General features: G+C 32.9%; 1 protein-coding gene and 1 long non-coding RNA gene across 2 annotated transcripts; one reads left to right on the top strand and one right to left on the bottom strand.

Moving 5' to 3' along the window:
• Positions 1–3,725: 3,725 nt before the first annotated feature.
• On the bottom strand, positions 3,726–6,319 carry LOC105790405 (uncharacterized). Its single transcript, XR_001132460.2, has 2 exons — positions 5,776–6,319; positions 3,726–4,258 (listed from the first exon to the last, which is right to left on the bottom strand). It is a non-coding gene; the product is annotated as an uncharacterized LOC105790405 (long non-coding RNA).
• A 3,397-nt stretch (positions 6,320–9,716) lies between these two features.
• On the top strand, positions 9,717–13,942 carry LOC105790399 (NAC domain-containing protein 54). Its single transcript, XM_012617974.2, has 6 exons — positions 9,717–10,084; positions 10,718–10,998; positions 11,077–11,379; positions 11,707–12,117; positions 12,981–13,062; positions 13,161–13,942. Exons 1-6 carry the CDS (start codon positions 9,928–9,930, stop codon positions 13,748–13,750), a joined length of 1,824 nt encoding a protein of 607 aa, XP_012473428.1. The 5' UTR covers positions 9,717–9,927; the 3' UTR covers positions 13,751–13,942.
• Positions 13,943–14,844: the final 902 nt, after the last annotated feature.

Here is a 14,844-nt window from a genome sequence, read left to right as displayed (position 1 = left end):
AAGTGGGAGGGTTTGTGTAAAAATATAGGCCCAAAAAATAGGATTTGACAAAAAAATAAGACCCATTTAGAAAACGGGTTGGGCCTCAAGTATGGCTTTTTTTAGCCCAAGGCCCGGACCGGCTCGAATATGAAAACAAAAAAAAATCTATTTTTTTTTACTATCTTTATTATTTTATTGCTATTTTCTTATTGATTTTTTCACTATTTTACTACCATTTCACAATTATATTGCTGCTATTTTGTTATTATTATTTAGATATTGTATAACTCTTGTTTTTTTGTTAATTTGATATTATTTTTCACATTTTCTTATTAAATTACCTTTATCTTAGTTTTATTTAAGTATACATATTTTTTAAATTTATTTTCAATTTGTTGAGAAATATTTATTTTAAAGTTTTTAATACTTTTAATGTATTATATATTTTTTAAAAATTATATAAAAAATTAATACGGACGGACTAAGGCGAGCTCAGATTTTAGTATTTTTATCCAAGCCGGGTTTGGGAAAAATTTTAGACCCTTTTTTCAGGTTGGGCATAATCTAAACCTAGAAAACGGGCTTAAATTTTTTGTCGAGTCTAGTCCAACCTAACCCATAGGCACATCTAAATGTAAAAAAAAATGGAAACAAGAAAAATATGGCACTCACTTGATGGGCACCAAGCCCAAAACAATGGGTTTACAACCCAACTAACTAGCACCATAGGCCGATAACGTCAACAAGCTAAAATTCAACCTTAGGTGTTGGTTGGAGATCACGATTAGAGTTGCTCCTGGGTAAAGTACAAGGATCGAAAGGCGTTAACACAGTTACATCTGCATTTGTCTAACGAAATTTTGTAGGATGTGATAAAGGAGAAGACCGTTGCTGGATTATGGAAGAGGTTGGAACAAATATGTATGTCGAAAACTCTAACTACCAAGCTGCATATGAAGCAGTGTCTTTATGCTCATCGTTTGGAGGAAGATGCATCTATGCATGAACACTTAACAGTGTTCAAAGAAATTCTCTCAAACTTGGAGGCCATGGAGGTTCAGTATGATAAGGAAGATCTAGGGTTGATTCTACTTTGTTCGTTGCCCCCGTCTTATTTAACCTTTAGAGATACGATTTTATATAGCCGCGAGTCTCTAACAGTTGATGAGGTTTATGATTCTTTAACCTCATATGGTAAGATGAACCATCTTATGGTTAAAATCGACTCTCAGAGAGAGGGTCTTATTGTTCATGGGAGACAAGATTGAAATGCTGATGATGATCGTGGAAGGACACAGGAACAAAATACTCGCAGTAAATATAAAGGTAGATCGAATTCTTCAAAAAGAGGTAAAATTTGTAACTTCTGCAAGAAGAAAGAGCACATTAAATCTGAGTGCTATAATGGTTACAAACCCACCTTTAGGTCACAAAATTACAGTTTAGTCAAGTTTCAATCCTCTGTTAACAATCATTAAGGTGTTTAATTGGTCTAAATATATTCTAAAAAAGACAATTTGTATCTAGTTATATCAATAATTAGTCTATAGACGTTGAGCTTAGAGATTTGCCCTTGGCCTTCTGGATGGACCAATCTAAAACCTCTTGCCAAGAACCATGTTGATTATGATCTTCGTTCATACAAAGAGATAGTTTGATGGTTGGTGATGGTTCATACTATGGTGCCTAGAGTTACAAAGGGTGGTTTCCAATGAGTCTTGTGAAGACCGAAGGGTCTAATAAAGGTCTGTAAGGGCATCAGTAAGTTAGTTGGCCCTCTTTCTCTTTGATTGACGGGAAATATTTATACGTTTCTTTTAAATTTCTTCAGGTTTCAAGTGAATTTACGAAAAAAAGTAAGTTGTTAAGTCATGGTGGACCTTTTACACATGTGTTTGAAAATTACGAAGAGCTTTGTTTTCATAAATTATTTTATGTAGGTCTTGATGTGATTAAGCAAGGTTCACATGTAGATTATACAAGGAACATTTGTTTGTATCCAAGGTGTTTCCAATAAGCAAGCAGCAAGGTATTTCTCGTGGGCAAGCACTTCCTTGCTTCTGGTCAAGGTTTTTACCTAGTGAAAGGAGAGTCGATGATATATAACAATTGCCTATAATCGAAGGGAAAATTATAAAATGACCTATCATGAGATAAAAGTTAGGGAGGTGAGAAATTGTTCTTAGTTCTAAAAAATTACTTTAAACGCGTATAGATCACGTAACGTAATTAAAAAATTTATAAAAGAATGTGTTATATAAATACAATGTATTTATCTTTGATTTTTTAGATTATGTAACTTTTTATTAATAGGTAAACTCCCATCAATCATGGAGAAGAAGGACCACCTCAACTTACTGTCTTTTTTGTAAAAAAAAAAAAGAATAGAAATAACTAAATCTGAACTACCCCTTCCCACAAGCATCTGTTTGGAGTAGGGTCAAAGACTTAGGACCAGTTCTTTATTGCTTTTGAGAAGTGCTTTTGAGAAGTGCTTTTGAAAAGTGCTTTTCAGAAGTGCTTTTGATAAATGCTTTTGAGAAATTGAGTGTTTGGCATTACTGTCAAAAAGTGCTTTTGAAAAATAAAATGTTCATTTTAGACATGAGATTATAAAGTAACAAATATGTATTTAAATAATGTTCAAATTAGTTAATATTATGATATTTTAGCAAAAATATAAAAAAAGAATTTATTATAACTTATTGTTAATATTTTAATATATAATATTAATTTTAAATATTTCTAAGTAATTAATATTAATTATTTATAAAATTTAATTAGAATATATAAACTATATTTAAATATTTAAATATAAAATTAAATATTTGTAATTAGATATTGACAAGATTGTATTATTATAAAAATTATTTTTATTTTTAGTTAATGCTTTTAACACATTTGTATTATTTTATTTTAAAATATATTTGAATATATAACTCATATTATATACTAACATAACATAGAAAACATAAACCTAATGAATTAAAATATTACATATATTTGGATTAAAATTTTAAAAGGGATAATATTTATATACTAAATATAAATACTAAAAATTCATTAAACTAGATGCTATATTTGATAAGCATATGAAAATGATTTGGTTGTATTCAATAAATGATTTGGTTAATACAATACTTATATTTGATAAGCATATGAAAATGATTTGGTTAATACAATACTTATATTTGATAAGCATATGAAAATAATTTGGTTAATACAATACTTATATTTGATAAGTATATGAAAATGAAAGTCGAGACTGTCTGATGAAGAATGCAAAAAAGAATATTTCATGGAAAGAAGATTGTTAGGATGAATTCTTCAATTCCAATCATTTAAATAACGGGTCTCAGGAACCAAGCAATATGCCAAATTAGTGGACAGTCCACATATTAACATTGCATCATACTATTTTAAGATGAACAAGAATGGAACTAATGTGTCTACCGAGGAGTAACATACTGCTATTTTTGTAAATAAAGTACAAAAAGTGTATAAATATATGGTTGAATAATACACATCCAGAAAAGATCATTGCCAATAAGCCACTAACAAAGTAGCCTCATAAACAAAGAAATAGTTCTTAGGTTCTGCCTAAATTTCATGATAATGACATAAAACTACATCAAATATCAGAGTCGAACTTTGTTCATAAGAACATAAAATAAATCATTGGCAAGAAACAATTTTGCAGCATGTCATGTCATATGTGTTGAGCATCCAAAGGAAATGCAAAGTTCTAAATCAAAAAAATAAAATAGATACCAATTAGTGGGTATAAATAGACCTATTAGAGAGGCAACATATACTACCCCTTTCTTTTATGGTGATCATCATATTATATATTTTTAGCATATAATTGTGTTGTGTTCCAAGTTCTCAAATCTAATATAACAATGTCCTAGTCCATTTCATTTTGCTCATACAGTTTTAAAATTGAAAGAACATTCTATTATAACAATGTCCAGCTTATAACATAAAGAGAGCACCAACTTCTGAGCATCAGAGTGTGCCTGCTGCAACTCTACCTTAACAGGCTCAGCTGCTTGCAGTTCTGCTTCCATCTTAGCTATTTTATCCGTAAGGCTCCTCATTTGTTGTTCTCTTTCAGATGTTACAGCTCCTATCTGAGCATGCAAGATCTGCAACTCATGCTGTGCAGCAGCAAGTTCCTATCTCAATGTCCCATTGGTAGCAGGAGTTCTCTGGTTTTTTGTACCAAGTCTCTGCATTTCCACATGCTGTGCAGCAAGCTTTTGTTCGATGATTTCTGGAGGTGGCAACATTTAGATAAGCAAAATTAGATAGTGACATTAAAATTAGAGTCATGAACTATTCAAATTTCCATTTTGGAAAGCCAGTATTTCGCAACTGTAGCATTAAGGAGCTATCGCCAGTCCATTAAGAAGACTCAGTAGCAACACTACCTTAACAAAAGCTGTTTTCCCAACTAATTTCAAAATCCCTGTCTACATCAATTTACTGGGTGCAAATAATTCTCATATAGTTTATTATGTTCTTCATTAAAAGCAGTTAATGTACAAATTTATCTTGATTTTCATTTAACATCACAATCTGTTTCTGGTTCCTATGTTCTAACTCTTGAGAGGTATGAATTTTTCCTTCCATTTTTCTTTTCTGTATCAATTTATTTTCCAACCACTTAGCATCATTTAGTTATGGCATGCATTCAATTGTTTTTGTTAACTGTTCAAGCATATTGTTCAGCATTTGCAAGATAGATAGTGTATTAGAGTTGAGGAGTGGTAATAATTTCATCAGCAATAAACAAAGCCAAAAAAAGAAAAGAAAAAATTTTGGTTTAGACTAAAAAAGCATTTACTAGACACAATATAATTGAAATACCTCCCAAAAATAGAAAAGAGAGAGAGAGAGAGAGAGAGATCATCTCTAAGAAAAGGCTGAAAACATTATGAGTGCCCAATAATAAGGCCTAGAACCGAGGAAAATAAGCATCAAGATTGCTAATAGTTTCCTTAGTTCAAGTGCAAAACTCCAAAATGGAAAGGATCAAACACAACAATAAGGCAAAATGAACATGTATCCTAAGAAAAGATGAGATACTGGTTAGGGGAAATGTAGCATTAAGAACCGTGATAGTTATTGCTAATTAAGGCTAATATTAAAATTTGTAGATTGTGAATACCAAATATCCCAAATTTGGTGAAGAAATACGAAGAGCTAAAGTAAAATGTCCCATCTAAAATCTTTTCTTTTAAAACAGGAAAAAAAAAGAATGTATCGGAAAACAGATGCCAAAAAATGATTACCTTTAAACCAATAAGCTAATAAACAATAAATTGAGGCATTACAGTTGCTCAAAATGAATCATGAGAGTGACTATGCACGAAAAAACACCAAGGTAATAACATTAGCTTAAAAACCCAACAAAGTTCGAACTTGAACAGTTCCAATGAAACCAAATCAAATTTGAAAACAATTTATAACCATGATCAGTCTCTATATCCTTTGTTTTTCTTTTATCGGTTCTTCACCACATAGTAAATAGGCTCACTCTTATATAAGAATCAAACAAACAATTTACACCACAGTTCCAAATCTCAATCAAATAGAGACTAAAGGAAGAATTAACTAAAAGAAACCACAAAACCAATATGAAGAGACTTTTTAACAGATGAACGTGGAAGAGTAGCAAAGCAAATCCAGAATATAGGTTTGATCAGAGAATACAATTCGAAATTAATGAAAGACCCAGAAAATCTAATCAAATGGGAAGTAATAGGAGGAGTAAAAAAAAAAAGAAACCTTTCGGCAGTGGCGAGATTGGTGGGCACATCGTCGGTGCAAGCGAATTGCAATGCTGAAACAACTACTTGCCTGTTTCCCTTCTCCATTTCTTTTATCTCGATTCTCAATCCTCAAACCACAGCCGCCGAGTAGAGTAAAGCAAAGCAGTAATCCAGAATTTTCAGGCGAAAGAAGTAAGCCAAAATTTTGAGAGTGAAAATGTGAAAAAAAATGGGTATAGAGCTCCTCTAAAGATCCAGAGAAAAGAAACATTTTTGGGGGAGAAGGCAAGTTAAAATGGGAAATTATCAGCCAAACGGACTTTTGGCTGAAGAAAAGTTGAAATATTTAACTTCTCCATCAGCCAAAAAGCACTTCTCAGATGGTGAAAAAAATTTTGAAACGATGGCCGTTCTTCTTTGCTTTTAAGAGAAAAACACTTTTTTTTGCAAAATCCCGTTTAAAAAGCAGAGGAGAACGGGGCCTTAGAAGTGGTTCCTTAAAGCGTGTCATCTCCACATGTACTCCATGAGCCAAGTTGATTAAATGGTCAATGCATTTGTTGTCTTCACGTAAAATGTGATGAATTTCCACAATCCATCATTCATTAATCAAATTTAAACAATCTTTGATCAATGTCCATTGGATGGTCATTGTCACGAGGTCTCTTCTTGGACCACCAGCAAAACATTTAGCGCAATGATTAAAAGTGCTACCCTCGTGGCTTTTGCAAGAGACAAACCCTCCCAAACTCCCCAGAGTTTGGCACGAGCACTTAGTCACATCGTATTCAGTATAAAAACCACATCCAATTTCCATTTTCATTTGACTAGAGACCCTCCGTTGAAGCCATTCGAGAGCCAAGTTGAACTGCTCCATCAATATTTAAAAACCAAAATACCAACAGGAGTAGAGGTGTTTAAGGGTTGGACCTAAGTATGATATTAATATATTTTATGACTGCTCAAGCCTGATCCAACTTGAAATATGAGCTTAAAATTTTTCCCAAACTCGTCTATATTTGTAAAATACTAATCCAAGTCCATTTTAGGCTAAATCCATATTATTTTTAAATTTTTTTAAAATATTATATTATACTATATTATTTTAATTTTTAATATTTTTATATAGTTTTTATATAGTCATCATAAAATTATTTTAATATTTATATTAGAGTAATATTATATATTTAATATAAGTTTATTTTTTAATGTATTTTAAGTTATATAATATAAAATATTATAAACTTTAAAATAGGTCGGGCTGGTGAACCCAGCCCATATTTTAAATGAATTCAGTCTTTTTGCTTAAGCCCATTTTTTTGTCTAATATGTTTACTTAAACCCTTTCAAATTTTAAGCGAGGCTTAGCCCGACACATTCTTGTTGCAGCAAGTTTCGTAGCTCTGATAGTATCCGCTGCAAGTTTACGGGCATACGGTAAAACTTGTACTGCAGGCGTGGATTGTCCTTGAAAGACATATCTGTTCCAACACTTCCAAAGACTCCACAAGGAGGTAGTAAATAGAACACCTTAAGGTAAACAAAAGTTTGCAACTGTAGATACGCAACAGTTTCGCTGCAGCAGTCAATGAAGGCAGTGAAAAAGTCTTACTGCCATTGTGGGACACGCAGCTCTAGCCATAACTCAGTCGCCGCCAAGCATTCGCGAAATATGTGATCGATCGATTCCATAACAGCACTACATATCGCGCAAGCTGTATTATCAGACATAGCTTTTCGAAAATGTACCTGGTTTGCGTTTAAGCGTTTGACCAAATAAAAAAATCTGATTCGTTCCGGACAATTCAGGTGCCATATCCATCCGACTTTTATCTCCATATCCGGAGGATTCTCAATTCTCATCAACATATTATAGGCGGTCCTATCGAATATTTTCCACTATTTTCTAACCCCCAACAACAAGAATCCGGCGTATGGTGGAGGTCTGTTATTGGTACAGGGACTGCTGCAATTTCAAGTTTCATCCTACTCGGTAACTCGCCTGAAACGACCTTTAAATTCCACTGACCATCAACATTAATGAAATCCGCAACCTTCTCTGTTCGCTGCTCAGCGGCAGGGAGAAGGAAAGAGTGACATAATGGAGTGTCACCCAGCGGCGGAGCCTGGGGCTGGCAAGATGGAAAAAAAAACTTTTACCCATTTTATAATTTATAAAATTTTAAATTAATAATGTAAAATTATAGTTTAATGTATAAAAATAATAATTTAATTTAATTATTTAAAAATTATAAAAATATAAATTATTAAAATAATGAAATGAAAATATATAATTTAATTTTATCCAAAAAAAAAAATCTGACTTCGACTTTGATGTTACCCACCCACCAATCATTTCAAAAAATAATCCGACCCGTTGCCTACTTTCCATTTACAACCTCGTGATATCGAGTTTTTAAAAGACCCCGCCAAGTAGGCGAAACAGACGTCGCCTTCAATTCCACGTCCATGAAAGGCGTGTTGTGCATTACTTCTGTCTAAAAACTTGGCACCATACAGCATCTTGATTAGTATGTAAGCGCCAGCCAGCCTTGGCAAGCATGGCTAGATTATTTAGTCTAGCCTTCCATAATCCAAGACCCCCTTGACTCTTGAAACGGCAAATTTGGTTCCACTTCACTAGATGGTTGTGAACCGACTCAGTAGAGCCTCCCCAATCCCCATAAGAAATTCCCATTAAGGCGCTCCAACTGGTCACAAGTTGCAATTGGCAGAAGAGTAAATTGCATTGCATAAAGAGGGATGGCACAAGTGGTAGACTGAATTAACACTTTCCGCCCTGCCGGTAATAGTACATTGCCTTTCACCAGACAAGGAGCTAAAAGGTTTAAAGCTTCAACTCCATTTATATTCGGCGAACCTTTCACCAGATCCTTCCATCTTCCATAACTCATCAGAAACCTCCCTCAATAACTCTAGGTTACAGTATCGTGTGAATTGTCACCGACTACCAAATCTTCTCTTTGTATCAACAAACCCCATTAACTCTAAGGATAAACTTCCAAAATGCTTCTTTACCTTAGATGCTTTAGTAGTATTTTATCATAGATGATGGTAATTTTTTATCTTTAAATTGGTATTTTAGAATCATAACATATATAAAATCCAACTATGAAACATTTAACCATTGAACAATAAAGTTGCAATCATTTCATTTTGATCTACCACACCTTTTACAAAAAGAAATGAAAACTTTCCATGTTGAGATTGATTAGTTGGAGAAGCCCAAGCATAAAGTTTTCCAAATGATGTGTTAGGATCATTGGATGCTAAGAAACGACAATATTGCACATTTTAATTAAGAGTTTTATTTTAATAGATATCATTTTCTATTCAATAAGTAAAGTATATTCAAATCATTTCAAGTAAAATACAATTAAATTCCAAAACTAAATCAATTGTTTAGTTTGATAGAAAATGGAATCAAATCAATAATAAAATAATAGAGAAACTCAAGAAAAGTTTGTGGGTCAAGTAAGCTCCTTTCTCTAATATGAATAGTACTAAGAAAGTGGTCGGCTAATATATAAATCGTTGGATTGTTATTTTGTGCTTTGAATAAATTTAAAATTAAGTAGAATTAGATTGTTTAAGAGATATGATAAAATTGTTGAAATTATTAATTCGAATTACATAACCGATCGAACTGGTTCAGAGAATTGATTGGTGAAGGAGGAGTGGGGAAACCAGATACCTAGTGTTTAAAATGGGAGAAAGAGAGGGGGGTGTAGGCACGTGGAGGTACGTAGCCGAGATTCGAAGAAAGGACATTGCATGAAGCATGGGATAATTGTAAGCCAAAGCAACCAAACCCCCCCAAAGCTTCAATTAAACGATTTAATTCTTTTTGCAGGGAATCATTTGATTATATCAAATCAAAAGCAATTACAAAAGCCATCCAAAGGGCGGTGTGGCGGCCTTCCTCTCTCACCTTTTTCTTCTTCTTCTTTTTGTCTTTCATATCCTAAACTCTCTCTCTCTCTCTCTTTGGATCTTCTTTAAAGCCTCCGTCTCTTTCTCTTAAACTGTAGTGAAGGCCAAGGATATAATAATCTCTCATACAATACAACCATATTCTTGGCTTTCACTGCCGCCCATTATTCCATCTCTCTGATATCATTGGTTGTTTATTAATAAAAAAAAAAAGATGGGTGCTGTTTCATTGCCTCCTGGTTTTAGGTTCCACCCGACGGACGAGGAGCTCGTCGTTTATTATCTCAAGAGAAAGATTAATGGGCGCAAGATTGAATTGGAGATCATCCCTGAAGTTGATCTTTACAAGTGTGAGCCTTGGGACTTACCAGGTACTCTTTTTCTGCCACTTTTTTTTTTTTTTTCATTTTCAAACAGTATTTTTAAGTTTAACAGCAAGAAAGGAACAATTAATTGTTTTTATTTTGAAAATCTAAAATAGTATGATATACTTATTATTAGAAAAGAACTTTGGGAAAATATATATACAACTCTCAAACACATTCAATAATACAATATTATCCAACAATTTCTTGTTCGAATGACAAGAGTATTAAATTATAGTTTAATCCGAAATAATCTTAATAATTATAAAAATAATTAAAATATTTTAAATAACTTAAATCTTTCAAATATAATATATTTAACTGGTTAGATTATTTCACATCTATGATTTGAGTAATACCTGTATTCAGGTATAATATCTGCTATTATATGTTTAATTATTAATAAATGTAAAGGTAACCCTAAATTTGTGAAAGGGGAATCTTCATAAAATGATTTGTAGAAGAAGATTGTTTGTATTTTCAAAATAATCCGTAATCACATGCACCATATACGTGCTTTATGTTTATGATACAAAAAAAAAAACATCCTAAAATCTTAGCTTAAGACATGTGTAATTGTTGCAAATGTTTTCTTGTTACCAAATAATCCATAATCACATGCATCATATAAATTTGCAGGGAAATCCTTATTACCCAGCAAAGATCTTGAATGGTACTTTTTTAGTCCTCGAGACCGTAAGTACCCAAATGGATCAAGGACAAATCGAGCAACTAAATCTGGGTATTGGAAAGCCACGGGGAAAGACAGGAAAGTGAATTCTCAGACACGAGCTGTAGGGATGAAAAAAACCCTGGTTTACTATCGAGGAAGAGCACCCCATGGCACTCGAACCAATTGGGTCATGCATGAATATCGTCTCGACGAACGCGAATGCGAATCGGCTTCCTTAGGCTTGCAGGTTAGGTTACCTCACCGTTTCCACACAAATTTTCTTCGTACCATTGCATGAACTTCACTGATCGGTTAATGATTGCAGGATGCTTATGCTCTTTGCCGTGTGTTTAAGAAAACTGCAATTCCCCCCAAGGTTCCTGGGGACCATTACCAAGCCGTCGCGACTCCAAATCAGATTGCTTACGAACATTCTTCGAGCTTCGAAGAGAGTTCCGATTTTGGTATCCCGATCGATACACGTTCGCCGAGTGTTCTCAATCGGTCACCTATCGACATTTGCGATGCCAACGAGGTTAAATGGATGCAATCCTTGTCCCATGATGTGTTTGGCTTAAACAATGCATCCTTCACAAACTACGAAACGCTACCCTACCATCCATCCAAGGTAAATAGTTTTTCAATAATTTAATAAAATTAGAATCAGAAATTAGTACAACTTTATAAGCATTTTATTATAAGTTTTATTGTAGAACCGATTTTTTATGTTTTATTTTTATATTGTATAACAATTTTTTATCAATAACAATAATAACGTAAAGTATGAAGTAAACTATTTACTGAATTTTTTCCCTATAACGACATATTATTAAATGTTATATGTCTAACATTCATTTCTCTCTCTGTAATATTTAATTTTTTTATAAATAAATGAGACTAGAGAATTAATTGTAACTTAATAGTTAATCGGTGCACTAAATCACTATTTTTGTAGGTTGATGTGGCACTAGAATGTGCAAGACTACAGCACCGGTTGGCACTGCCACCATTGGAGGTGGAAGATTTCCCTCGACTTGGATTCACCAACTATAAGCTGATGGAAACAACACCACCACCACCACCAACGCGTGAAACCGATATACTGCAGGAGATTCTCTCGCTAAATCCAATCGGCCATGAAGATGCTTGGGGGGCTAGTTCAAGCAATAATAATGCCGATGATTTCACTTTCATGACTGCCAAAAGCATGTACCAAAACCAAGTGAACGAGATGAGCTGTGCACAATACATGAATAAACCTTTGGAAGAAGCCATTACAAGGCCCATAGATATAACTGAGCTGCAGGGAGAGAGAATGGCTGAAAATTCGAGATGGGTGGGAATGTCGAGCAAAGATCTAGAGCAGGTAGCATTTTTAATACTTTCATTTACATATATAATTGGTCAAATTTGTTTTTGGTCCTTATACTATGCTCAAATTTAAGAATTAATCATTATATTTTAATTTGGCATAATTAGTCTTCTATTTTTGGACTATCATTAGTTAACCTAAATCGTTAAACCACATTAATTATTTCATTTAAAATACTATAGTAGATTTTTCTTAAAAGGACTGTTTCCGGCACAAAATTCATGTCAAACATGATGGGTTGGGAATAGCATTTTTTTTTTAGATTAACTAATGATTTTATAAAGTGGTGGACTAAATTATGCCGAATTAAAATATATGATCTACCAACTAATGTTTGTGTAATAATAAAATACAATGCATAGTATTCTTAAGGAAAGAATTTAAGTATGAGCCCAGAATATGACCAGGAGTTGGCACGGCACTGGCTCCCTAAAATGAAAATTTTTACCTTTAGTCTTTTTATAATTTTAAAAAATTTACATTAGTATATGATAAAATTAAACTTTGAGGCCCCAAGAATGAGAAAAAATTGATTTAATCCTTTAAAATTGTAAAGATATAGGTTATTAAAATGGTGAATTTTCACTTTTGCTATCATAAAAATATATAACTTTATTCTGGCCCCTCCTAAAAAAATTTTCTAGCTCCGCCCCTGAATATGACATTATTGAGAGGGATCAGCCATGAACCCCGAAAGTTTCTTCATGGACCGTAAATTGAATATGAATGATACCTAAATATCAAAAAAAAAATAGAGAGAGAGGGACTAAATCCAAAATCTAAGCATAGTAGAAGGACCAAAACCAGAATTTGATGCACAATTCTTATTTACTCCTTTCATTTGATTCGATGGACAGTATTGTTTCATGGAAGAAAACAAGGTTGTTCCTATTGAAAACATTTCAAGTTTTACAAGAAATGAAGACAATGGCATCCAAGGTAGGTTACCAAAGATTCAAAGTCCCATATCACCTCCTCTTAGTTCTTTTCTCTCAGACTTAAAAAAATTCTATATTTCTTTTGTTTTTTGCATGCAGGAAATGGACATGATTATAATAGTTTCGAATTCGATGACACCGGTATCAACAATCCAGAAATGGAAGATTTCACACATGGATTCATCGACGATGACCCCAACGATCATCACTTTTTAGACGAAGGCAACATGGACGATCTTACCACCTCACCAAGCTTTGAACTCGTCGAAGACATCAAAATCAACCATGGAATGTTCGTTTCAACTCGGCAAGTTGCCAACACGTTCTTCCACCAGACACTGCCTTCTCAAACAGTCCAGGTCCATCAAAATGCAATGACACCAACCAGCTTCCATTTCCAAGTGGAGAAACACAAAGGGAAGTGCATGGCAACAACCATGAGTACCTTCACAAGGCAATGCAAAGAAGCTTTAAGTGGCTTCCTTTGTATGCTTGTGCTTCTCTTGTATGTTGGGGAAGAAGATGATGGATTGAATGGTGGTTCAAAGGAGTGTAATAAGGAGAAGGAAGTGACAGATTATTTGTTGATCAAGTCTAAAGCTAGCAGTTGGAACGACTTTGGGTTGGTTTGGAAAAAATTGGGGTTTTTTTTCACCATTTCTTTGGTTTTGTGTACATTGTTATGCTAACTATATATGCTGACCCATTTGGTGTAATTTTAATTTTATAGTTGTCAATTAGGAAAGGTGGAAAAGCAATGGAAGGTGCCTTCTCCATAGTTGAACACACAGTTTATCTTTAATTTCATATTGTAATGTTTTAATAGTAATCAATCATAGGAACTCATATGAATAAATGCAGTCCATTTTTAGCTTATGAAATTGTTAATTATGTATTTTCTTTTCTCTAAATCAAACTAAGAATTGGGTTTTCTTTTCATGGCAATATCTTTAAATTTCTTCTTTAAAAAATTCATTTAGTTACCCTTAAATTATATTTTATCAAGGGTTTTCATTTAAATTTATTTGGTGGAATAGTTTTGTTTAATACAATTATTGTTCAAAAGAGATAAGCTTGAATATAATTATAATTCAAAACCGTTCCTGTCAGTCAAGAACAAATATGTTTAGGACAATTTATGTTTAGAACAATTGTCATTTAGATTAACAATCATTCAAGATAATTAAATCCAAAACAATTCATGTTTAGAACAACTGCAATTTAAAACATTTCTAGTTCAATAAAGCAGTCACTTAAAATATACAATTCTATTGAGAACAACTTTTATTTAAGAATGAATGTCATTCAAAACCGTTGTTGTAAAACATTATCTTCATAAAAATATATTAGTTCACACAATAGAAGAAGTTGAAATGACCTTGGTATTAATAGGATTCTTAGATTACGTTCATTTTTGTTCATTTCATAAATTAAAATTAGAAACAATTAAAAACTTTTACCTATGGTATTTACTCTACTCTTTTTTTAAATAATTTTATTATAAGTTCTGATCATGTCTGCTATTTTTTAGCACAATGTCTAAAACTACCCATAGCTTATTCTCAACCTATAAATAAGAGGATAACGTGTTTCAACGCACTTGAACCCACATTCTCCTACTTTGACAACAATATTCATGCCAATCGAATTAAGACCCAATCGATAAATTGTTATCTGTTAAGTATTTATATATTTGTAATTGAAATTTCTCTTCATTATGTCTATTTAATATTCTAATTTTGTAACTCATATTCTTTACAGCAACGCATAAGAGTTTTCGCAA

This window comes from Gossypium raimondii, chromosome 8 (genome assembly GCF_025698545.1).
Source record: "Gossypium raimondii isolate GPD5lz chromosome 8, ASM2569854v1, whole genome shotgun sequence".
In the NCBI taxonomy this organism is placed as follows: Eukaryota; Viridiplantae; Streptophyta; class Magnoliopsida; order Malvales; family Malvaceae; genus Gossypium; species Gossypium raimondii.
The sequence above is the reverse complement of the archived record's forward strand: the minus strand, read 5'-3'. Positions and strand labels throughout refer to the sequence as shown.